At 37.7% G+C, this 27,304-nt stretch overlaps 1 protein-coding gene across 1 annotated transcript in view; it reads left to right on the top strand.

Annotated features, from left to right (window-relative positions):
* The first annotated feature begins 13,118 nt into the window (after positions 1-13,118).
* The window catches only part of gfpt1 (glutamine--fructose-6-phosphate transaminase 1), a 41,302-nt gene continuing 27,116 nt past the window's right edge, over positions 13,119-27,304 (top strand). The window contains exons 1-10 of the mRNA XM_067413050.1: positions 13,119-13,186; positions 21,392-21,499; positions 21,601-21,708; positions 23,013-23,138; positions 23,239-23,297; positions 23,386-23,517; positions 23,608-23,669; positions 25,434-25,513; positions 25,839-25,947; positions 26,746-26,909. Coding sequence (XP_067269151.1) covers positions 13,180-13,186; positions 21,392-21,499; positions 21,601-21,708; positions 23,013-23,138; positions 23,239-23,297; positions 23,386-23,517; positions 23,608-23,669; positions 25,434-25,513; positions 25,839-25,947; positions 26,746-26,909 — 955 coding nt within the window. The 5' untranslated portion in view covers positions 13,119-13,179. The remainder of the gene's footprint in view (positions 13,187-21,391; positions 21,500-21,600; positions 21,709-23,012; positions 23,139-23,238; positions 23,298-23,385; positions 23,518-23,607; positions 23,670-25,433; positions 25,514-25,838; positions 25,948-26,745; positions 26,910-27,304) is intronic.

Genomic DNA, 27,304 nt, shown 5'->3' with positions numbered 1-27,304 from the left:
TCCAAAATTCATATTTGGACCTCGGTATTTTGAAAATCCTGGGTACAGCCCTGAACGCGGGGTATAATCCTTTTTTTTTTTTTTTTTTTTTGCGTCATAGCTTATATTTTTGGACCCCAGTTTTTTTTAATAACGTACATATTTTCATAACAGAGACATATGCCGAAGCCAAGTGAAAAGTTCAGCATGACATGTTTTCATCAAATTTAGAGAGTGAAGACGAGCCTGCTCGAAGACTTATCTGTAAACCCACACGATACAGAAAATATGTTGATGATTGTGAGTTTAATAACTTGACGAGACAAGAGTGTTGTCATTTTGAAAAGCCTGCTGTTGTTTCTTGTAATATATTTAAAAATATAAAAATATATTTATTTTTCATAGATGACGAGGATGATGAACTGATTAAAAGGAAAATACCTGAGAGATTTTCAAGCACATCTTCATGTGAGTAATGTTTGTACAAGGATTATTAATTTGCTATTTATATTAAATAATTCCATAATTTAGAGAACACCACATATAATTGTTCACATAAGAGCAATTCGATACATGTAACCTTGTTAAACAGGCTGGCAGTAGGTAATTGTAGCAGATAAGTGGTACCCTCAGGACAGAAGGACGGCCAAACATGGATGAGATGAAGGATGTATATTTATTTCCCTTTAAAGAAGAATAGGTTGGAGCAAAATTAGAAAACACACTAGAAGGCCTACTCTCTCACTCCGCACTTCCCCGTCTGCATTCACAGTCAGACTAAGCGCGAGCGCTTAAAGGGTAACATTAAGTTTTGATGAAGTTAACACATTTACAAAAATATTTCTTTCAACAAAAAGAAGGTAAGGTAAAATAAAATAATAAAAGTAGGATGACATAAAATAAAAAGTCACAAGCAACTGGCTACATACTCCCCTCTTAACTTCACAAAACTTGTCACACTACATAATTTGTAGTCCTTTAGGGGTGTGGTTGAAGCAATTAATTTGATACTAAACACATTACTATCAAGTCATGCAACACATATGTTACCCGATTACCACGGAGAAAAGAACAAAAGAAAGTTGATCAGGCTCTCAGATATTCTTTTGCTAAAGAGGTGCCTTATACACCACTCAATTTGACTCAAATTACTCAGATTTTGGTTGCTTCGAAATTCTCATAATATGGCAGTGGTGGAGGAAGTACTGAATCTCAGTATTTAAGTAAAAGTACAAGTAACCAGAAATATATTTACTTTAGTAAAAGTAGAAGTACTACAACAACAACCCTACTTAAGTAAAAAGTTAAAAGTACCTGATTTTAAATGTACTTTAAGTATTAAAAGTAAAAGTACTTGCATAAAAATGTATTCTCTTAATGTCTAATTCTAATAATTAAAAAGAAGAAGAAAACAGTATGGGCGGTGGCATTTTAATTTAGTTAGTTTTGGGTTAATGTAATTGTTCTTACCATCTGTTGCCCAGTTTACATTCTGACTTACAATTCTGGTTATCTGCAAAGTTAAATGTCAACATTCTCATCAGCTTTGATGTATTTAAATCTTCATATTTATGATATTTTTACCTTTTATAAAGGACATTTTCCCCTAATCTTATTAAATATAGGCTTTGCTTCAGCTTTCCCTTTATATTCTTAAATTTGATTAATAAATTAAATTAGAATAAACAATAGCGCTGTTACCAATCAAATTAAATAATTAACACTGAAAAATTAAAACTGCACTAAATAATGCTATGCGGTTGTTTTAACTAAAAAAAGTTAACTAAACCACCAGTAGATGGCGGCAGGTGAATCCTTATGAGAGAGTCATTGAGTCTGTTCGTTCAAACAGCTGATTCGTTCATAAATGAGGCAGTCGTTTATGAATAGGGCATTGAATCTTTGATTCAGTAACGCACTGTTGCTGTGCAATATGGTTCGGACGTGGAAATCTGATCTTGGAAATATTTTCGCTGCTGAAATAGAACAAAAGCAATAAAGCAATCAATAAAATGTAAGTGACTTGATGTTAATTAATTGTTTATGGAACTGTTAAATGAAATCAGTGTCACATTTTCTGTCGTGATGGTATTTAGGAAAACTACACTCGTTGGTCGTGTCGTGATGTTTTTTGAACTGTTATAAAATATAAAAACTAAACATTTTGACTTTTTACTGCAGTATGTTACTGAGTTTCTTTGTGTGAGCGGGGCTGATTTGTTTCCATTTCTCCTCGAGAGGCTGCGCGAGCCTCAACAGCGCAACCGTCAATTCATTAGCCTATAACATACATTATATATTATTATCCGGGCAAGCCTTAATCTCGAGCCCTGAAACTGATCAGAAAATGTAACGAAAATGTAACGAAACGTTGTAGAAATGTAGTGGAGTAGAAAGTATAATAATTGCTGCAAAATGTAATGAAGTAAAAGTAAAAAGTATGCATTATTTCTTCTACTTAAGTAAAGTACAGATACGTGAAAAATGTACTTAAGTAAAGTAACGAAATATTTGTACTTTGTTACTTTCCACCACTGTAATATGGACAGTATAACTTGAAGTATCTTAAGACAACAGGGACTTAGTTATATCTTTGACTGCGTTGTGAGTTGTTCTCTGAGTCATATTCTGAATCAGTCTGTTCACAGGTCTAACTAACCTACCAACCCGTGTTCGTACCTGGGTCACTACATCAGACACATTAGGGGGTGCACTAGAAATGGACAAGGTTCTGGTGGATCTCAGCTGTTCTTTAACACTGGGCACTGTATCAACTGTATGCACTCCGTCCCTAGAGTCTGTTAGATTTGATGGAACGACTTGATTTTCAAATTGAGGGCAATTACTTTCAGACCCTGGGTCTGGTTCTTCTAATGTACCCTCAGACTCGCCAGGATCCATTATGCTCTCCTGTCCTCCTGTATCCACTCGCCCTTCACCCGGACCATCTGTGTCAGGTAGAGAAGCCACCCACTCAGCAGTACGCTCTGGTTCAGGTGGGTCGTTCCCCAGTACAGAATTCTGTGTCAGGGCATCATCCGACTGTTCCTGGCTAGTTAGTGAATCATCTTTGAAAGACTCAATTTCTCTTTCCTCAAGAGGCAGAAAGTTGGCTTGCAACATAAGGTTATGGTGCACTACCTTCTCTTGACCTGTACTGGTGTTCTTGATGCGGTAAGTGCGGCATCTGGGGTCTTTAGAAACTACCACGTAGGGCACCGTTTCCCACTTATCAGACAGTTTTTTCCGTCCTCTCTCGCCCTTGTTAGCGAGCAACACTCAGTCTCCTTTGAATGTCACATCCTTTTATCCTCCTGTTGTAAAATTCAGTCTGTCATTGCTGACTTGCACTGGCATTAACTTGAGCGAGGTTAAGAGCTTCCTTGAGATCATCTCTCATCCTTGCAACGTAGCTACCGTAGTCTGTGACATCATCATTCCTTCCAACACTGTGGAACATAGCATCTATTGGCAGACGAGGGATCCTTCCATACATCAGAGAGAATGATGCGTATCCCGTTGATTCATGAGCGGTGCAGTTATAGGCGAACGTCAACGTCTGTAACATCTGAGGCCACTTTTATTTGACTCTTGGGGGCAAGGCTCGTATCATGCTGCCTAGTGTGCGATTAAATCGCTCAGTGTGACCATTCCCCATAGGGTGGTAAGCCGTTGTCCTTGACTTCTTGACACCTGCAATCTGCATCATCTCCTGAATCAGTTCACTCTCGAAATTCGCCCCCTGATCAGAATGGATCCTCTCTGGGAACCCATATATGCAGAAATACCTGTACCACAACTGGCGAGCTACTTGCCTGGCTGATTGATTGCAGCAAGCAAAGGCGTGTGCCATCTTCGTAAAATGGTCTGTAACCACTAGCACGTCCACACTCCCGCCCTTGCGATCCTCTGCAGACCAGAAGTCGATAAACACCAACTCAAGAGGCCTGGTCGTCTTTACACTCTCGAGTGGTGCCTTTGCCTCTGGCTCAGGCGTCTTGCTTACCACACAGCGCTTACAGCACTTAACATACTCTCTAACATCTCGCTCCATGCCTACCCAAAAGAATCTTTCTCTGGTCAAGTGAAGTGCTCCTCCTTGGCCTTGGTGACCAGCATCGTCATGGACTCCCTGCAGGACTTGCTCAGTCAGTGAGGCTGGGACAACATACTACCAGCGTCTTCTTCCTGTTAGCCGATCTTTGCATACAAGATACAAAACTCCATCTAACAGTTTCAATCTTTCCCACTGTTTAAGAGTCTTCAGGAGCTTCAGCGTTTCTTTTGTCCTCTCACCTCTTGATGGCCTCCTGCTACGAGAGACATAGGAAAGAACTCGAAACAAGTTGAAAGAAGTTGTGCACATCCTGAGCCAGCCAATAATGCACCGCTTCCTCTGGCCCTGCATTCCACTCCACCTGGTTCATCTGGATGGCTGAAACCTCATCTGAGGAGAGTGAAATCTTATTTAGCTCCTGGCCAGAGAATGGTGGTTCGACACACTTAGCACTGATTTGGAAAGCGTGCTGTACTACGTCTTCTTTCAAGTGGTTGGCCTCCTCCAACAGGGCCTCATAACTTTCTGTTACCAACCTCTGACTTGCACGATTTTTTTTCTATATATTTTTTAAAATATTTTTTTCTATATTTTTTTAAAAATATAAAAGTAAATAAAAGCCCTGGACCGGACAATATTAGTGGCAAGGTACTGAAAGCATGTACTGAAAGCATGAAAGCACATTTAAGTGGTATATTTACACAGATCTTTAACCTTTCTCTTAGGATGCAAATTGTCCCACAAATCTGGAAACACTCCAAAGTTGTTCCTGTGGCAAAATGTAGAACTCCTAAGGTTTTAAATGATTTTAGGCCAGTAGCCCTCACCTCTCTGGTGATGAAAACATTTGAGAAGATTGTGAGAGGGGAAATATTGAAGTATGTAGAAGACAAATTAGATCCCTTTCAATTTGCGTACAGGGCAGGGAGGGGTGTTTAAGATGCTGTTGCGACTTTAGTGCATTTAGTAACTCAACATCTGGAGACCCAAAAAGCAAGGGTACGGCTAGCTTTTATTGATTTTTCAAGTGCATTTAATACATTAAGGCCATACGTGCTAGCCGAGAAGCTTGTGGAATTATTTAATCTGGATCTTAATCTGGTAGGATGGAGAGTCAATTTTCTAACAAATAGGACACAGTTTGTGCGTGTCAATGGTCAGATATCCTCCATGTTAAGTTCCTCCACAGGTTCTCCTCAAGGGTGCGTCTCGCCCTTGCTTTTTATTTTGTATACCAATGATTGTAGTACTACATTAAATAAGAGATATATACTGAAGTTTGCGGATGATACTGTCATTGTGAGCCTTTTAGCAAATGAGGAGACATCGCATGGTTCTGTGGTGGAGGACTTCGTTTCTTGGTGTCCAAACTGTGGCCTAAACTTAAATTTTGCTAAGACCAAGGATATGATTATAGACTTTGGAAAGTCTGTTATTCCTGTCTCTCCTACTGTTATTAATGGTAGAGCTCTTGAACTGGTGGATGAGTATAGATACTTGGGTACAGTGATTGATAATAAATTAAACTATAACGCTAACACTGATGCCATTTGTAAAAAGGTCCAACAACGCTTGTTTTTCCTAAGGAAAATGAATTATTTTAAGGTATGTAAAGTGCTAATGACACTGTTTTATCAGAGTTTTATTGAATCTGTTATTTCTTATTGTGTCATTGTATGGTTTGACTCTATTACTTTGTCTAGCAGGAATAGATTGATGAGGTTAATTAAGACTGCATCTAGGATTATTGGAGTTACACAGATATCAGCCAATAAAGCCAATGTGATAATTAATTCCTCTTCCCATCCATTACATAGAGAGTTTGTGGTACTTCCATCAGGTCGTAGATATAGAGCAATAGGAGGGAGAACGAAGAGATTTAAATACTCATTCATACCGACTGCCATTTCTATGTTAAATCAATTGTAATTGTAATGATGTGTGTGATTGTATAAATTATGTGTTTGGACACTTGTGCAAATTAAATTTCCTGAACGGATGAATAATAAACTGAACTGAACTGAACTGAACTGAACGTCCTTGGACAAAAGGCTGTCGACTCATGGCATCCGCCACCGCGTTCTTGTTCCCGGGGATATACTGTATACTAAAGTTGTATGGTGCCAACTTGGCGACCCACCTTTGCTCACACGCATCGAGCTTTGGCTTCGTCAAGATGTAAGTTAACGGATTATTATCCGTCCCTACAGCAAAGGAACACTGTAAAAAATAAAAAGTTGAGTTAACTTAAAAAAATAAAGCAACCAGCTGCAAAGCATTTTTGAGTTTACTCAACTTCAGTGGTTGAAGTTATGCCAAATCATTTTTGAAAGTTCACTAAACTTATTTGATTAAGTTAATTATACTTTACTCAGTAAGTTCATCTAACTACCAGTCCAACTCAAAGAAACAAGTAAGCACAACTTCAGAGGTCTTGAAGTTAAAAACTCAAAAATGCTTTGCAGCTGGTTGCTTTATTTTTTTAAAGTTAACTCAACTTTGTATTTTTTATAAGTTGGTTCAACTTTCTTCAAATATCTAACCCAGATACTTGTATAGCCCTCACATTAAGAATCCAAATGCAGCAAGAACAATCCACACTGAAAATACAACACAATACAAAATACATTGCCATCATTACAGAAAATATTTATTGACAATTCTGCAAAACAGCATTTTCTGTCTCCAATAGGTACATTAGAAGGTGATGAACTTCTACTCCACTCTTCAATATTTATAAACAAAAAAGATTATGCACTAAATTAGATTACAAATTGAAATAAATAAATGCTCAACCTTATGATTATCCATAAAGACTGCAGCAATTTTTTTAAGGACCAGACTCTTGCTGAGCACTGGGGGTCAAGAACATTAAACACTTTTGAAAAAAAATAATATTTAGTAACAATTGCAGCAAAAGTATTGCACATTACCTGGTCCAATCTGCTCTTGATACGACAGAGAGGCACCTTATATTTGGGTTTGAGTGGATGGTGGCTCAGAGAGCATACTGTCAGCAGTTGAAACTTGAGTTTGGTTCATGACTTTCAGCTCACAACTGTTTGGATGCTGGGGACCAATGTCCAAGTCCTCCAAAGCTACACAAGGGAACACATCAGCCACCTTTGTGTTCCTTCGCAAAGTTATGGGCTTATCAGTGGCATTCAGCACCTTGACGGGCACCCATCGATCACTGCTCATGGACGCTATCACCCGCCCGACGGCAATGTTCTCATGTAACTGTGACTTTGCAGGTTCAACAAGGACAGCACTTCTCACAGAGACCGGTACAGCAGCAGGTAACTTAGCCCAGACAAGGTGTTCTTGCTGAGGACACAAAACTACAGCTTGGGTAAGCTTAGCAGTTCCTATCTTGCCGGGCATTTCAGTGCCTTTCCACCTGTGAAGGCCAGACAACATGTCTAAAAACTGGATAACATCATCATTATTTGAACTTTCAGGTTGACTTAATACACGCCAATACACGGGTGTGTTCTTCATTTGGCTGATAATGTACTTGATAACATTAGTGCCCAAGATAATTTCTTCTCGCTGGCCATGAACAACTAGAATGGGAACACTGACTGCATGGCCATACACTTCCATCTCAAGATGATAGATGAACTCAGGCTGAATGCTGATGCCACCGCAACTAACAAGGATGATATCGGGACGCGTTTCACTGGGAGTGAGCACAACTCCTGCACTCTTCAACTTGAGTTCAGCCTCTTTATTCATAGTACAGGCCATAGACCCACTATCAAGCAATGCACGCAATGTAACTCGGGGCTCTGCAATGACAACATCAGTGTAAAACAGACTGTCAGCTCTTTCCAACTTCATCACATTTTGATATAGGACACTCTTATCAGGAACTGCTTTGCAGCTTTCTTCGTACAACAAAAGATCATCTTTTTTCCTGAGGGTTTCACTCTCCCTGCTCACATCGTCCCCTCCCCAATGCGAGCAGGATAGTTTTCCTGAGAGTGTGACATCATGTTTGGCTGGGAAGCTGGTTCGGTACCATTAGGACAGTCTTTACGTTGGAAACAAATGAGGCACCGCCTCTCTCGCATGCAGTGTGACCGAGTAGAGTGTGCAGTGTCACCACAGACACGACAAGACAGAATGCGAGCTCCATGTGCTTGAAAGGGCCTTGAAGGACTGTGTGCTGGCCTACTGGTTCGTTCCAGTACTCTTTCTAACATGCCAAGGACGCGTTCTAATGCATCAGAGTTGGGTGTAACTCCATCAACAGTCTTAGGATGGCCACTGGGAGTGCATGCTGCAGTATTGATAGCGGTGATTTCACTTTCCATGACTTCAACACTAGGGACTGCAGTGGCTGTCGATACTTGCAAAGTGCGAGGCTTAAATGTGCTGGGAATTCTGCGAGACTGACTTTCTCTCTGATGTTCATCAATAGCTTCCTGTATCTCTTCAACTGACCATTTGCTCATAGGTTTGCACTTAAACACGCTGGAGAGTTCAGGGTTAGGGCAGTTCCGTATGAACATCATGGCTTCTTCTGCACTCATGTTCTCCATGTTTCCCCCACTACGTTCTAAGTGATTATTAGTTTGTTCAGCTGCAGAGTTTAATCTCACCCAGTAATCTACGGGGCTTTCCTTAGCTTTTGGCTGTGTTGCGTAGAAATCTGCCAATGGCAAAAGTGACACAGGGTGATCACTAAAGTAGTGTCTCAACATGTCATAAATTTTATCGACACTAGCTGGACTAGAAGATGCCATGCTTTTTAGTCCCACTTTGATTATATTCTTAGCCCTTCCCAAGAGATGACTCATGACGGTGTCTGCTTTCTCTGCTTCAGGGCAGCAGCTTTTCTGCAAGTACAGTTCCATAACATCTATCCATTCTTGGACTGTGTACTTGTCGCTCTCGTCTCCCTTGAACATGGGTGGTTCTTTGATGTCAGACCTCACTATGAAATTAATTTTGGGGGGTTCAGGTGGGAGCTCAGTCTTGGTTAACTCTGTGGGCTTGTGGGTAACGGGTTGGCTACACTCTGACTGGCTAGCAAATGGCTAATAATGGTCTCACCAATCTGACTACTCAGCTCTCCTATTAATTCTCGTAACTGCTGTATGACATTGGGACTAGCATCAGAAGGAGTGGAGCATGTTGGCTGCGCTAGCTCAGGATGGGGATTTACTACTGGCAGAGACATACTACTGATACAGCTCCTGTACTCTCTCCTATTCTGCACAGACCTCTACCTCTCCCAGCTAATGGGGTGAATAAATCTGATGGATCTTGGCCCCTTCCAGCCATTTTGTGTGGTACAACCACCTGAACTACAAATAACACAAACGTGTAAATACGCTAACACTCAATGGTGACTGAAATGCAAAGACACTCAATGAGAATGTAACGTTTAGGAAGAATCCAGTCTTCAAAAAAAAATGCAGGTATGAATGTCAATGTCCAATGTGCATAAACGTCCAAAATGTACGTGTGTTGTACGACAGTCTAGGATTACGTGGAACTTTACGGTAGATAGGCGAGTGTGTGTGTGTGTGTGCAAACGTCCAAATAACATCACTTGAATATCCGCTGCGTAGATCCTCTGGCCGCACGGCACAGCACTCACACGTCAGCACACTGTTTGACCCCGGCGATCGGCTGCGGCTGACCAAATTGATCCGGGTCACGGCACCAGTTAGATGTAGCAGATATCAAGTGGTACCCTCAGGACAGAGACAGAGACCTAGAGAACACCACATATAATTGTTCACATAAGAGCAATTCGATACATGTAACCTTGTTAAACAGGCTGGCATTAGGTCATTGTAGCAGATATCAAGTGGTACCCTCAGGACAGAAGGACGGCCAAACATGGATGAGATGAAGGATGTATATTTATTTCCCTTTAAAGAAGAATAGGTTGGAGCAAAATTAGAAAACACACACACTGGAAGGCCTACTCTCTCACTCCGCACTTCCCCGTCTGCATTCACAGTCAGACTAAGCGCAAACGCTTAAAGGGGAAGCGATAACGCATCCTAAGGTGCGCCACTAATTAAGGCCCCACCTACAACAATTGATAGGAACTCCCGACTGGAACCATTTAAAATTAAACATAAATAACAATGAAAGGGTAACATTAAGTTTTGATGAAGTTAACACATTTACAAAAATATTTCTTTCAACACAAATAAGGTAAGGTAAAATAAAATAATAAAAGTAGGATGACATAAAATAAAAAGTCACAAGCAACTGGCTACATAATCATATTGTAATCCATTATTATGTGACTTATCAAGTGTTTGTGACTATTTTCTTTTCTAGTTATTCCATCTGCAAAATATTATTCAGCGCTTAAGACTGTGGAGTCAAATGAGACAAGTCAGTCAGTCAGTCTTTTAATTATAAATTGAATCAAACTGCATATGAGGTATTGATAAAATCAACAGTGTATTGTACATACTGTATGATTAGTTGTCATTTATTGTAAGTAACAGTAACATATTTGGGTTTTGTGTATCTTTACTGGATTTCAAGATGCCTGTCGTCGAACACACACCAAGGTGCTGGAAAAAGTAATTGAGGACTTCATAGCAGAAACACTGAAGTTTGCACCACACAGAGATAAGGTAAGGCTTTTGTAGTTTATAAAAAATTAATAAAGAAAACAATGCAAATGATATACTAATACTATGTTTTGTTTCTATAGAATTTAAGGTGTCACTTCAGCCCGAGGCAGAGATTTCTGGAAAAGAGGACACACAACACACTTAATTAAATGTCTAACACACAAAATATTTTGTTATACGATTTGGAATGTTTCAGTTTGTGGAATGTTTGAGTATATAAAATGTGAAAGTAAATTAAGATGTCAGTTACGATATTGTTTTCATCGAGATGTACTGTATGTTACAGTAGTGTACTTACTTTACAAATAAAATGTAAAAATATATTAAAATATGAAAAATGTTTGTGTAAAATAATATGTCAGTTACGTTATTTTTTTTAGATGTACTGTATGTTACAGTAGTGCTCTTGACAAATAAAAATGTAAAATATATTAAAATATGAATCTGTGTCTTACAGTTTTTGGTGTTGACAAATATAAGTAGTAATGTTTTATCAAATGTTATTGTTTGAATTGATATTTGTTTCTAAAAAATGATCCCATGGCAAGCATTTTCAAGAGGACAGAATTGAATGTTCCTTTAACGTTCACATAAACCTAGGAAAAACACATCTAGACATTTTGAATATTTAAAAAACATCCAGAAATAACGTTTTCATAATGTTTTCAAGATGATAGAATGGAATGTTTATATAACATTCACATAAACCAAGAAAAAACGTTCTCAATACATGGAAATACATACATTTGAAACATTTAAAGAACATTAACTAATTCACATAAACCAACAAAAAACGTTCTTAATACATGGAAAAAACTGGACATTTTAAACATTTAAAGAACTTTCCATAATAACGTTTTCGTAATGTTTTCAAAATGCTTGAAAAGAATGTTTTTATAACGTTCAGAGACCCTACAAAAAACGTTCTTAAAGGTGCACTACGCAACTTTTTTCTAAACAAAGGGCGCCTATATTCTAAACAAAGGCGTAGTTTGATGACGCCAAGTTTGAGCGCAGTATCTTGGGACATGCGGTCTTCAACTCACAGCCGGTGGAAAATAGGACTCGGGCAGAAATCACGTTCATGGATGCGGTTATTAACGTTACTGTAGTGAGAAGCAGAGCAGGACCGAGTGTTGAGGAACTGAACACGGCCCACTGGAGTGATTTTTAAACAAACACACGGCTCGCGAGTACCGGGACTTTTATTATGACGGGACGAGACACAGTCGCCGGGCGCCCGCTAGTAGTGGGAAGTTCGGATCATTTTCCTGACTCTAATCTTTGAGTCTTGTTCAACAAAATGAACCAATCTTTTTTCGAGTCATTTCGTTCATTTCAGCAAAATATAATTAAAATGACATGTTAAATAGCCTAACACATCTAGAACTTATGAAAATGTTGATTACATTTTTAAAAGTAAATAAAAATAAACTATAGGGTACTGCAACCAAAGCCAAATTATAAGAAAGTGAAATGTTTTTTTTTTTTTTTACATTGTATTTATTGGGTTTTAATATTAAATATCAGTACAAAATACAAGATAGACTGTACAGATCTTTCCTTATACAAAACCCTATAACACACCCCAATCCCCACCCAATGCCACAAATAAACCATAGACACACTGAACAAAAGACATGGAAAATGATTTGACGTTTAAGTACTTTGTACTGTTGTTATACCAAGATACGAGAGAAAGTTGCCCCAATTTTTTACAAACAAATCTTGATATTTCTTCAAACAAAATGCTATTTTTTCCAGTGGTACATATGATGATACTTCTGTAGTCCACATAGAAGAAGACGGAGGTTTAGGATCCTTCCAACTCAATGTTACACATTTTAGCTGCTAAAAGAGCTAATCTAACAAACCTCAAATTGACCCCCTTTTTTGCTTATCCAGCAAAGAAGTGTCCCCTAATAGGGTAAGCCTGGGCATATTACTGCCAACAACTTTACTAATCTACTAATGAACTTTACTAAGACCTCATCCCAGTATGCCTCTAGTATAGGGCATGACCACAGCATGTGTAAAAGAGTCCCTTTGTCATCTTTACATCTGGGACAGAGCTCTGAGTAGGTACTTTTGATATGAATTTGACTTTGAATTTAGCCTTATCTGGAGCAGGCTGCTGCCTTTGATGGTGAGAAATGCAGACTAAACAAAAATGTCATGCAAGTCTGCTCGACCTGGCCAACGTGTATTCCGTTTGAAAAGGCTACACGACGTTAAAATAGGGAAGTTTATGCCATATATGAAAATATTTCATTAAAGTCTACTAATCTAATAAAGATGATGCGATTGACATCACTGGCCGCGACACAGCGGACCCGCATCCTGCTGCCACGTCTAAACGGACCCTGTTGGCAGGTAACTAATTGACGGACAGCCGAATCAGCCAATCAACGTGCCCAAGTTCAAGGCGCAGCCTACTTTCTCACCCAATAATATACGTTGTGGGCGGGCTTTTACTGACAGCGATTCAGAACGAGGAACTAAACAGCTTTTGGCAGCAGAAACGGAGACATGTGTGGTGAGTAGGGCAATGGAAACTAATTTTTAAGTCATATTTAAACTGGTAATATACGTGACATGTATTTAAATTAAACGCGCGATAGATTAAAGACGTTTGGACTGCAATAGTGAGATAGAAAAGCCGTAGGAGGGAAAAATTTACTAGCATGTAGCATCTGACAGAGGCTGTGTCTGAAAATATACAGTAGTGAGCGTATCTAGACAGCATTTTGGGACATCTATGAACCCGGTTATGATGCTAAAATGTTTTCTAGATAGACATGACCTTAGTTTATTTATATTTAGAGTTATATTTATTAAGATTATTGTCCATTGCTTTTACTCTTTGTTTTACGATCTAGATTTAAATTCTAATTTTTAATGCACCCTTTGTTACTTCATCTTGTTGGATAAGATAGATATTGTTTACACAACTATTTGTACTATAGTGTATCTATTCAACATAAACCATCCCACTATTTAAAGATGACCAGACCACTCTTTCCAGTGGAACAGGTCACCATTCTACATTTCAAAGAACCACACCTCTAAATTAGGTTTGTTTGGGTGGCAAATGTGACAAACTGAATGCTTACGTCAAACCCAAAGAGAAGCACACTATAGGCTAAGTTACGTATAGATACTCAGTGCTTTTAAAAACCCAGAGGAGAAGGGCTCAAATATCCTTTGTCATTAGTAGAGGTAAGGAAGTGATAAAGAGGTAGACTGACCATCTGGATGTTATTTTCCCAGAGTTTTTTTCTGATAAGCTAAATCTGTATGACCTCTCCCTAAGATAGACAAGACATTCAGGGGCAGACACAACCTTGACGAATGGCAGGCATTGTCATTTTGGCCCTAAACTAAATAGACCAAAGTTTGGGATCAGATCTTTTCTAAAAGGCTCTGAAATAGAAAACAGCATTGCTCTTTTTTGGGGGGTGAAAGGAGTCCAATATATCATGTAGACATACTTTAAAGGTCATGGTTATTTACATACACACGTAGAGCTACACAATCCCATTTAATCCTGTGTCCAGGAGAGGTTGGAAAAATAGGCTTGAAAATCTAAATACATTTTTGCTGCTAGAAACATTAAGTTGTATAGTTACTAAAGAGAAAATATAATGCTAAATGTTTAGAAAATTGGTTCTTTGGGAAAGTGAAATACAATGCTTTCATACTATTTTATAAAAATATTGATATATAAATTTACACTATTTAAAAGTTTGGGATGAATAAAACATTTTTTTTAAGAGGAGATATTACTTTTATGCAAGGACACATTAAATTGATCAAAAGTGACAGTAAAGATAATTATAATGATTTCTGTTAAATATATATATATATATATATATATATATATATATATATAATTTTTATTTTTTTGAAGCTATGAGATGTTTATCAAATAATCCTGAAGTAAATATGTCACATTTTCTAAAAAAAACGAAAAGAAAATTCTGCAAATCATCATATTAGAATGATTTCTGAAGGATCATTCGGTACTAAAGCCTGGAGTTATGATGCTGAAAATTCAGATTTGTCATCAGGAGTAAAACACATTTACAATATACAATGCATATTAAAAATAGAAAAGTTATTTTAAATTGTAACCCTCTACACACACCTTGGCAATAGATTTGCAATTAGCCATTACATATTTAGTTTACTCGGCAAAGTGATATGGTATTTTACAATTTTATTTATAGGTATGAATGTATATGATTCATTGAGATGGCACGGCTTTTTAAATATCTGTAAACTCTTAACATCAGTCAATCAAGCATTACATTATGATAATCAAGCACTATTTAATGATAGAGCTTTAGTAATGAGAATTAAAACTTGGAACTAAAACTGTTTTAAAACTAAAACATGGTGGTGATGCTTAAAGGTGTAGTATGCAGTATTTATAAGGAGCAATTGGCAGAAATGCAATATAATATACATAACTATGTTTTCAGTGGTTTATAAAGACCTTACATAATGAACCGTTATGTTTTATTACCTTAAAATAAGCCATTTCTATTAACACACTAGAGCTGCATGATTCTGGATAAATTGAGAATCACGATTTTCGAAAACATTTAGACAACTAAATAAAATAATTTACTAGAGGTTCTGAAAATTTTAATTGCTCCAGTCTATTTAAAAAAATACATTAAATTGGACAAAATGTAGCAGATCTATTCTGTGTGGTATGTAAGACTCTCTCTCTCTCTCTCTCTCTCTCTCTCTCTGCGTGTGTGTGAGAAACACAGCGCTCTCAGCAAAGCGACAGCGAGTCGTGCACCGTCACACTAGAGTTAACAGCACGTCAGATACAGCTATGCTGCGCATCCATTGAGCTGAACTGAAATAGTCCAGATCGCTTGATGGAGAGCGAAACTCTCAAGCGCTCAGTGTTCACCGAGTGAAAATATATCTATGCTAACTTATACTAGCCTCTAACACACACACTGGAGAGTAAAATCTAAAAATGTATTAGCCAATGACTAATAGACATTTAGTCACCAGAGTGAAGATTTAGTCACATTGTTGGGGGTTGAATAATATTTCACAATATCACAGTTTTTAATGTTGTCAGACAAACTTGGTGGGAAGTAGAAAAAAACGTACAGACCCATATATTTTAACAGTATTGTACATAGATGTTTAAAGAACATCTTTTTGATTGATTTAGTCAATCAGATTTAGTTACTTTTTTGAAGAGGTGGGGGGATGAAACTATATTAACCATCCATGCTTTATTCATTTTAGCAATTCGTCGATGTATCTTAATAAAGCAGAGCCTTGTTTGACTACCTAACACTCTCACATACATACCGCTACACACACACACACACACACACACACACACACGAGTGCAGACCGCTGAATGGTGCTTCTGTGACGTTTCTTTCCTTTCATAGTGCTGTACTTGCCATTCACATTTCTCCCCTTTGACGATATGAACATTATACCAGTAATTTTCCTTATTTTCACTTGCCTTATCTCGCTGTTCACACCAGATTTTGCTGAGCTGATTCCTTGCTAACATTGATTTTGTTCTGACTAAGTGTATCCACAGAGATGGATGTTTCTTACCATTAGGCCTCTTCATTTTCTTAATGGCATACTCCGTAGTGTCACTTTCTTGTTTGTGCAATGGTGTGTTTTAGGGCTGGGCGATAAAACGATAACGATAATTATCACAATATAATTTTCCTCGATAAAACAATAACAACAGTTCAATAAATTCTTGATTTTATGCTTGCGCGCCATGCGTAATGCAGACCGGGCTTCTGGGCACTGCACGCGGTGCTGTTTAGAGTCACAGCGGCTGACAGGCTTGGAGGATCGGATGAAGTGGAGCGAGAAAAATTAGCGATAGTGAAGAAAACTAAGAGCTCACGATCAGCTCGGAGGACACAGATAACGTTGACAAGTTAGTTCGCTCAACTTCAGTGGTTTGGAATTTGGATATATTTTGGCTATCCCATCTGACATAAAACAGAGCGACGTACGTGGACTGTTTATCATAGGTTCACGTTCACCACAGGGAATTTAATTATTAAAAGATAGTGCTTCTTCTGAGTTCTTCAATATAACATTGAGCCCAACACAGCAGTAAATCTACCTTAATTAAATTCACACACAGGCTTATCACCTTTTTAGTTTTAGTGGGTGACTTGCAAGCTAACGTTACCAAACTATAATCACTAAAACATCGGACTTGTACATCGCTATCAGAATTGTTTGTCTTTGGTGATGAATTAATGACTCGGTATCGCCTGTATCAAAAGAGAAATAATTTTATCCGATGTTTAAAATGAATAAAAAAAGACTAGACAGCCCTTACTGGAGATCCACAAATACTGAACTTTGCTCTCTCGCGACCAGCCCACTGTCGCTGAGGGAGTGTGTCGGTGAGATGCGCGTGTGTGTGTTTATAGACTTGTTCGACTTCACCTAGCGATGCGCAGACCGATCGGCAGCTGACTTGAAGCAGTGCATGCCGGTTAGAAATATTGTCCGACTTGAGACAGTGCCGACAGCACGTGACTGTGACGAATGTCAACAAAGTACCGCGAGAGCGATTCGAGAGCAGCCGGCTGGTGCAGCCGCTGCAGATTCTCAAGGGGGACTGCAGGTGGATGCAAGAGCTCTGATGACGACACAGCTGATCCATGATTGGCCGATTCACCGCATGACAGCGAACACGTGCGTTTCGTGTTTATTCTAAAACCTTACGTTATGCTAATGCTCACAAATCATTTATATTTACCAGTAAAACCTCTTTTCATGTAGCCGCAATGTTATATCATCATGTTTATCAAACTAAAACTGATAAAAACCGTTGACAACACTTCATTGATAGTGTACGTTTATATGTTGAACATTAATCTTGCCCAAATAGACGCTTTATTAAACAGTACATAAAGTATTGAATGAAAATGTCATCTGAAACATCTGTGTATTTGAGAAATATTGCATTTATTTAACTTCAGCTGTGATAAAGTTTGCAAACGCAGTGCAAGCGTCACCACGGGAAGCAGAAAGTGTCCGACTTCACGTCTCCGTTTGCAGCTCCTCCCCGACTGCACTCGGCTACTCTCGCCGATCGCATCCATCCAGCCGCAGCCGCTGTCGAACACACCTTATGTGTGAGAAAGATGAACTGTGGACCAATCCACTGTGAGGCAAGAGAGGGGGGACTCAAAATGTGTCTTAACTTAAAACACTTTTTTTTGTTGCCTGTTTGCGTTTTTGGTGTTTTACTGCTTACACGATTAAGTAATGATATTATTGATATACAGTGTAGAGAAAAAGAAAATGCTGACCGCAATTAAGATTTTAATAAATACATCTACTGTAGTTTTAATAAATTGTTCACCTGTTTGGGAAGTGTGTGTCATGTTTTGACAATAAAGGATAGTGTAAAACCAACAGATGTGTTTGTTTTCTACATCTTTTACTCAGGAGCAAAAATATGCCTTTAAACTTTAAAGAAATAAAGATTTTACATTTATCGTGATATTTATCGATATCGGCTGATATGGAAAATTATATTGTGATAATTTTTTTGGGCCATATCGCCCAGCCCTAGTGTGTTTGTAGATTGGCCTGTTTCTAGCCCTTGTCCTTTTAAGTGGTTATTTAAAAGGTGTAAAACCAGTTTTGTCCTTTTTAACAGATTATCAGATTTGACATCACTCACTTTTTGTCTAGCTGTCATTTCGTCAGGGCGCTTCTTTCGCTTTCTTTACTGATTGTTTGCTGTTTGTTTTTAGAGACACTGCAGTTTTTCAAGAAATAGCATTTGTGATGTTTTGTGTCTTAACCATGATGAAGACTTAATCTGTAATAAAAAATGTATGGGAATTTAATAAAAGCTCTAGTTTTTTTTGTACTTAAAATTTAAAATGACTCAAAAGTAGCATCAGATATTTTATTCTTTAATGTACATCCGAGTATAAAGTAAAAAGTGTCCTTAGTACAAACACGTTTAATTAGACTTTGCTTTAAATATTGCCTTCATTAATTAAATTGTTCATTCAATTTAGTTTCATTTCCTGTCATTACATTTTATTGTATAATATGGATGAACAAGTAGGTTACTGTTAATGCTATAGTCATAAGTTAATGTTAATGGTAACCCTTTAGTGTTCAAAGTGGTCAACTTCTCACTGTTAACTAGTTGCTTATTAGAATGCATTCTACTAGGATATTGTTGGCTGTTTTTTAGTAAAGCACATATCAATGCCTTATTCTGCATGAACATATTACATCCCTAATCCCACCTAATTCCAAAACCTAACAACTACCTTACTAAATATTAAAGGGGTACTTCACCGCTGGGAAGATGAATGTCTTTTTAAATTATCATAATTAAAAAATAATGTTTTGAAGTCGGTGCCTTTTAGACTGAGAAAAGCCATAAACTATATTTTTGGCTCATGTGGATAAAAGACAACAAATCCAAATGCGCTTGCTTTGCTGTCCTACGAGGCCACTCCAAGGCGAGGCTATGGGTTACAGCACTCGGCCACCGCGTTTTCATTTTTATAGTAATAATATCATTTAGTTCAGTTAGAGAACAGACACTACAATTAAAAACGGAACATGTTTGGAGTCTGTTTAAGCTACAAGGTGTGATATTTTCCCCATCTAGCGGTGTAAAGGTATATGACCATCCAGTGAATATTAGTTTCTGTTCCTCTTAATTCTGATTTCGGTTTAACTCCTACGGTGGCTGATTTAGTCCAAGATTAACATGGCAATCCCCCTCTTCACATCGACACGGTGCCATCGAGTGTTAAAACGCGAAAGGCAAAGCTCGAATTTATGGGTATGTCCCTCTTTGGCTAAAGTACTTTCAAGATGGAGGGGCAACATGGCGAACCCCTCACCCGTATGTATTTTCAGTGGCATATTATAAACTTACGAGAGTAGTTTATTACTTGAAAGAAGTAAATATACATTAAAGGGGGGGTGAAACACTCAGTTTCAGTCAGTGTCATGTCAATCTTGAGTACCTACAGAGTAGCATTGCATCCTGCATATCTCCGAAAAGTCTTTATTTTTTTTATAATTATATAAGAAAGATGCGCTGTTCCGAGTCTTTCCGAAAAAAGCCGAGCGGGTGGGGGCTTATCGTGTGAGCGGAGCTAAATAATGACGTGTGCAGCAGCGCGCTGCTATTGTGTTTGAGTCGAGTGCGTCGTAAAGCTGTGTCATCCCTAACAGCGGGAAAAAAACTTTATTCAAAATAAAAATATGGCTTTTAATCAGATACAGCCATACATCTATGATCCGGAATCAGACCCAGAGGCTGCAGTTGAACAGGAGCAGCAGCAAAAACGACTAGAGCAGGACGTCTCTATGTGGTACAAGTTATACACTAACTATATAATATGCTTAGCGTCTTGTGTTATTTACATATTTATACTTGAATTATATCGTCGTATTTTTGTCTTTGAAGGTGTACATGTGGGAAGTGCAGTTGTGCACGTGTGTTTGTGTGTTTACGCGTGGTTTGTGTAGACAGTAAGCGGACTGGTTTTGCACGGCAGGCTAAGTTAGTGTTTACATAGAAAGACACGGAATAGTAGCGCATTTGAATGAAGAAGCGCGCTTATTTAGTTCAACATATTTCCCCACTCTTTGTGTATTGTTGTTTGGAGTGCTTTTACAATACACAAACATAAAGTTACACATATAGTGGCCAGCTAAACAAATGTACACGCACTACACATCGCATGCTCCATTGATCAATTAACTATACGTAATCATGTTTGGGCTACTTGATGAGCATAGGCAAAAACACAGACATTTGAAGCAGTCTTACTCACAGCCTGCGGTTCTAACGTTAGGACCTTTATCGTTGGGACTGCTCCATCCTTCAGCATTAGGCGATTGGGAAAATCCGGCGTCGAGCTGGGCCTTGTTTATGAAACAGTCGGCACCGAAATGCAGCGAACAGCTATAAACATTCGCGCAACTCAGTTGCTGATCCGGAAAAGCAAATTACATCCACTGTTGCCTTAACGCGGGGTTTTGGGGAATCTGTGCAGGACTGTCTTGGTCTGGCAACCAAAAACGCACTTTTTTGGTGACATTGTTATGTTTAGCACATTGTTATGTTACCTGTTTAGCATCCTACAAGCCAGCGCTTTGATGGGCGTAGCCTGTTGCTTTCGCTCTCTCCCTCGCTCTCTCTCTCTCTCACGCGCTTCCGGTAGAATTGTCCGTAAGGCCCATACAAGGAAATTCCGCCCCCATTAACGTCAAAGGGGACGCATGATCTCAAAAAACTTGCCGAAACTTATGACTAACCGGAAGTAGTATTTTTGACAAAGAAATACTCCCATCAAACGTCCACCTTAACTTTTGAAACTTTGTCTATGTTTAGTATGGGATTCCAAGTCTTTAACAGTGTAAAAAGATCAGTATGCATGAAACAGCATTTCACCCCCCCTTTAATGAGCACATATATTTTTGAAAGAACTCAGTGTTTTTAGCTATGAATAAACTAAAAAAGTTACACAGTGTAGCTTTAATAAAGTGTGAGTGAGCTGAACGAGATTCACAGCAGATTTCATTCATCACGATTAAAGCATTTACATCTGAAATCATGTTTTGTAAAGTTTAGCTAGTGTCTTTAATTGCTGAATTTACAAACAAACAGAAGAGTTTCACTGCTCTGTCCATAATGAAAAAAAATGTTTTCTCTCTGAAGGAATCTTTGCTTATCTGAATTATCACGTGCCTCGCACTCGCCGTGAGATCCTTGAGGTCCTCATCAAAGGTCTGCATCGCCTGGAGTACCGTGGCTATGACTCCGCAGGTCAGGAACTAACGGCTCATAAAACTGATAACACACACACACTTACATAGTTCTTCTGGAACAGGACCCACTGATCTTGAAATAGCATTTTCTTTCTGCAGGTGTGGGTATTGATGGGGGAAACGGTAAGGAATGGGAAACAAACTCCAAGAGCATCCACCTGATCAAACAAACAGGAAAGGTGAAGGCCTTGGATGACAAAATCCATAGTAAGTAATGGTGCTCGGTCTGCAGGTTCAGTCCCAGAACACACTTCACATCTGTACGAGAATGCTTATAGAAGCTCGACTTCACATGTTAATGTGCTTTGAAATGTGTGTCAGCACACATCACAAGTGTCACATTTTCAACATTGCTGAGTGAAGCTCTGTAGCATGCATAAAACAATCTTCTATTGTCTGTGTTCTCTTACAAATGAACAGCTTAAGAGGAAGTTGATTAGGCTGTAAACATGTTGACAATGACCAGTCAAAATGTCATCCAGTCCAATTCTTGCAAGAAAAAAAACACTTTAACAAATCTGCTTCACTGTTTATTATTTGAAAAAACACTTGTGCTGTGTAATCCACAAAAACAGTGAGATTAATACATATTTGATTTCATGATATTGTAAAAGTATTTTTTATTAGAGCTTGTCACTAATTATTTTATTATTAATCATCGATTATTTTGACGGTAAATGGAGTAATTGGATTTTTCCCGGGTAATAAAAGTAGACCTAAGCAAAGACCTAAGCCTTTAAAATGACTTGTATAATAAACATATAATCATATAATAACCATATACAGTACTAAATTGATATACTTAAAGTCTGCTAAATTGTTACAACTAATTTTGTACTTGATGCTCTTTAGTTATCCAGAAATAGTGCTGAGGTCCAACTTATCCTACTGTCCTTACTAACAGTGATATTAAAGCACATTTTAGGCTTAATATTAAGGAAGAAGTACTCCAAAATTGTTTTAATTATAATATTTATATCTGTAAGTCTTAAATGTTATGTCATTAAATATGGTAATGGTTTGTAGTATACTTAGTATGAAATAAACATATTTTAATACATTTTGGTATAGGTTTTCACTAGGGTTGACATTTATCATGGTACTTTAAAACCTTTTAATTGGCTCATTTTTGTGGACTTCAAAATCAGAACTTGAGGCTTTTGAGTTTCTAGCATTTTAAAGTCCAAATAAATTTTGAAAAAAAAAAAAAAGTGCTTTCACTCCTTATAAAGATACCATTGGTCTGTACTCCAAATCTGTGAATTACAACCATTTAAGTTCAAATGTATGCTCAAAAAGGGGGATGACAGTTAGGTTTTAAAAGGTAAACTTTTTGAAAAAGGATATAAATGTTTTGTGACACCAAATTTCATTTTCTGTCGTATAATGGGTACAATTGGCCAAGTGCATGTACACTTGTGTAAAGAATATTTCTGTTTTCTAGTGTGATCAGGTCTCTGTGTATTTGAAATGTGATATTAGCAGTTTGTATTTGAACATCTGGTCTGCAGTCCAGCAGGATGTTGATCTTGAGGTGGAGTTCGACGTGCACCTGGGAATCGCTCACACTCGATGGGCCACTCATGGCGTCCCCAGCCCTGTCAACAGCCACCCGCAAAGATCAGACAAGAACAACGGTCTGTTACCAACAGCCTGCTTTTCACAACAAAAAGTTTAACAAATCTGTGAAAGAATATTTTGGATAATTTTATAACTATTTATTTGATATGCTTGCAGAGTTTATCGTCATCCATAATGGGATCATCACCAACTACAAAGACCTGAAGAAGTTTCTGGCAAGTAAAACATTTTGGCATCTTGTATCCAACCATTTATCCAAACAACATGTCTAATATTTGACCACTTCTGTTTTTATGTGTACAGGAGAGTAAAGGTTATGAGTTTGAATCTGAGACTGATACAGAGACCATCGCTAAGCTGATGAAGTACATGTATGACAACCGGGAGAGCGACATCACCTTCGCCACCCTCGTGGAACAAGTCACCCAGCAACTAGTAAACACCTGTTCTGTCACCTTGACAAGAGAGGATCTGAAGGTCATGAGTAATGGGAATGATGTGGTAATAAATGCCTTCTCTATTTAGGAAGGAGCTTTTGCCCTTGTCTTCAAAAGTGTGCACTATCCGGGAGAGGCAGTGGGCAGCAGGTAATATCAACTTTATATATTTAAAGGGATAGTTCACCCAAAAATGAAAATTCTGTCATCATTTAGTCACGCTCCAGTTGTTCTGAGGAGCAAAAAGGAAACTATTTGGAAGAGTGTTATTAACCAAACAGATCTCACCCCCCATTTACTACCATAGTGGCAAAAAAATACTATGGCATTCAATCTGCTTGGTTATAACATTCTTCCAAATATTTTCCTTTGTGTTCAGCTGAACAAATAAACTCGTACAGGTTTGGAACAACTTGAGTGTGAGTAAATGATTACAGAATTTATATTTTTGGGTGAACTATCCCTTTAAGTCAACATCCTGTATGTGCTTAACATACACATACACACACGCACGCATGTCTGATTCACTATCTTTGTTTGGACTTTTCATAGACACACACAACTTTCTGTATTTTTACGATTTCAAAAAAAAAAAAAAAAAAATCTAGGATTTATAAGCTTGTTTCCTCAGGGGGACCTGAGTTTAGGTCCCCATAGTGACACAAGTCCCCATGAGTCAGTGTGCATTCAGGTTGAATTCCCCACCGGGATGGAAAAACATATTATTTTGCTTGACCTAATGGTGAAAAATATTTTTAATATTTTTAAATATCTAAATATTTATTATAGTTGATGTTATTTATGATTATGATTTTTATATTTTAACATAAAAAAAAAAAACCTAGTTGTATTTTTTAAAGGTACACCATGTATATTTTGGCCCTCTAGCAGTTAAAAACAAAACTGCATACATTGTGCAGAATAACATGGTTTTGGTTGTGCTTCGGCTCTGCTGTGACTGTATGGATGTATATGGTTCATATAATATATATATATATATATATATATATATATATATATATATATATATAGATATAGATATAGATATAGATATAGAGAGAGAGAGAGAGAGAGAGAGAGACTTTTCTCTTTTTCTGGATATGACAAGATGTGTACTAACATTGTAATTAATCATTTGATACAATGCACTTATTGTGTACATACATGTTTTTACATTGTACTTACATTTTAAAAAATACCTGCATGTAATTACATCTGTAATTAATTTCTGTAGTTACATTTGTAATTACACAGTTGGCACTTCCCTTAAACCAAACCCATCACCACCACACCTGTCTCTAACTCTAACCGTATCTCACCTCAGTATCAGCAAAGGTGTTTTGCAATACAATTTGAACACAGTAAGTACATTGTACTTATTTTTTGATGTAAGTACATAGCAGTTAAGGCCACCTAATATAAAGTGAGGCCTTAATTAATTAATTAAAAAAAAAAACGTTAACATTTATTTAATGGATTTAAGCTAACATGAAATAACAATTAATTTTTATTAGCGAAAAAGAATAAATACTGTTACAAATGAATTGCTCCATTTTAGTTAATACTTTAACTAATGCTGCACTATTGTAAAGTGTTACCAGAATGTAAATATCAGAGCACAACAAGTGAAATGCCTTTCCTAGAAAAATGCAATGTCAACACCTGTTGAGGGCCAATGCAGAGCCCAGCAGCAAATTATCTTTGCTCACACTTTTTTAGACATAAGCTTAAGTTCAAACACAATTAACACCTTTTAAACTGTTTTGTTTTTAAACTAGTTTGAACTGACGTGGTTGAATGAGTTAACAAATACAATAATTAAAAATCGATTTACTGTCATCAATGATGACCAAAATCAAATCAGCCAAACAGATTTTTAACTTCTCAAACTGATGTTTCTGTCCATCCATCCAGGAGAGGCGGTCCATTACTGATTGGAGTAAGAAGTGACCACAAGCTGTCAACGGATCACATCCCCATCCTGTACCGCTCCTGTGAGTTTGCACACTTTGCCACACTTTTTTCATAAGGCACAATGACCTCACACTGCATTCAGCACAATCTCTGTCCAATGGAAGTTATGTTCTTTCAAATGTTGGTGCAGAATTGCAGAAGCCTAAAAATGAAGGAAAATGTATTACAGATTAATAAGCATTCATATAGTGGCAAAAACATGACATGCACAATATGCATTTTTGAGTATGTTGTCATGCATAACTCGGTTTCATGCAGTATCCTACTTCAATGGACGTTTCTGTTAAATTCCCCTGTTATGTTATGCTATAATGAATGATACTGTTATTTGTATCTTTTATGTAGCTGGTAAAGATAAAAAGAGCTGCAGCACTCTGCCCAGGATGGACCAGGACACGTGTCTCTTTCCTGTGGATGAGAAAGCTGTGGAATACTACTTTGCATCTGATGCCAGGTCCATTCCTTTATATTTCGTCTTATCCATTCGGTTTCTTTGTTGGTTTAATCCATATATTGTGCATTGTTAATAAGATTTTATTTGTTTGCACTGGTGTTTATCAAGCACACTGGAATACATTTTAAACAGAATAGGGGTTTAAATTAATAAATGACAACTCTCGGAAGAGTTTAGCATGGTAATGGGTATAAACATTGTAAAAGAGATAGTTCACCCAAAAATGTAAATTATGTGATTAATTACTCACTCTCATGACATTCCAAACCTGTAAGACTTTTGTTCATCTTCAGAATACAAATTAAGATCTTTTTGATAAAATCGAAGACCTTTCTCTCCCTCCATTGACAGCTACACAATTACCACTTTGAGGCTTCAAAAAGTTCATAAAGAGATTGTGAAACTAATCCATATGAATTGAGCAGTTTAGTTTAGAGACACGATCACTTTATATGATGAACAGATTGAATTTAGGCTTTTATTCACATATTAACGTTGATCAGCAAACATAAACAGAAGCTCAACCGAACCTGCTTGACGTGTGAGAACAAACCTCATTGGTTCTTGCTGAAGCTCAAACATGCTGCGTAACACAAGAATGAACCTCACTGGTTCTCATCGGCTCTATTTAGAAAATATCAGATCTATGCAAGTGGAGCTGGGGAAGGTGGAGGGACTCTGTAAACTGCTACATCAGCATTGACCTACTTTTTTTAATGTTGAGCAGCAAACTCATCAAGACCTATCAGCCTGCGCCATCTGGATTTTCATGAAAGCCATATCCTTTTGTTCCTGCAGTGCTGTCATCGAGCACACCAATCAGGTCATCTTCCTCGAGGATGATGATATTGCGGCAGTGAGTGATGGCCGTCTCTCCATTCATCGAATTAAGCGCACCGCTGGAGACCATCCGGCCCGCGCCATCCAGACCCTTCAGATGGAACTGCAGCAGATCATGAAGGGTAATGACAGATGCATGTTGTACAGAAAAATGGCAGGAGTTGATTGAAATCACCAGTCCCTACCTGATTGCTAGGCTCTTCCTCTGTTCTACTATTGTATATTGAAAGACAGTAGAACTCACCGAACTGTATCATGTCTCATGTAATCACTCAATCAGTGTTTCAACTGCAGAAAAACGTTACATTTTCCTCAAAAAAGCTATTCAATAACCATAAATTGTTAATCAACCAAGTAAAATAACTCTAGAGAGGAAGCTTTAATGTTATAAAAAAAAACTTAAATTTTTTATTATTATTATTATTATATAAGCTGCTTGCAATCAAAATGTTTATACATAAATCATTTCAACCTTTAATAGGTTTTTACAGGGTTCCCGTATAGTTTACAGCATTAG

The sequence above is a fragment of the Pseudorasbora parva genome, chromosome 13, assembly GCF_024679245.1.
Source record: "Pseudorasbora parva isolate DD20220531a chromosome 13, ASM2467924v1, whole genome shotgun sequence".
NCBI lineage: Eukaryota > Metazoa > Chordata > Actinopteri > Cypriniformes > Gobionidae > Pseudorasbora > Pseudorasbora parva.
This window is presented reverse-complemented; position numbering and strand designations above follow the sequence as displayed.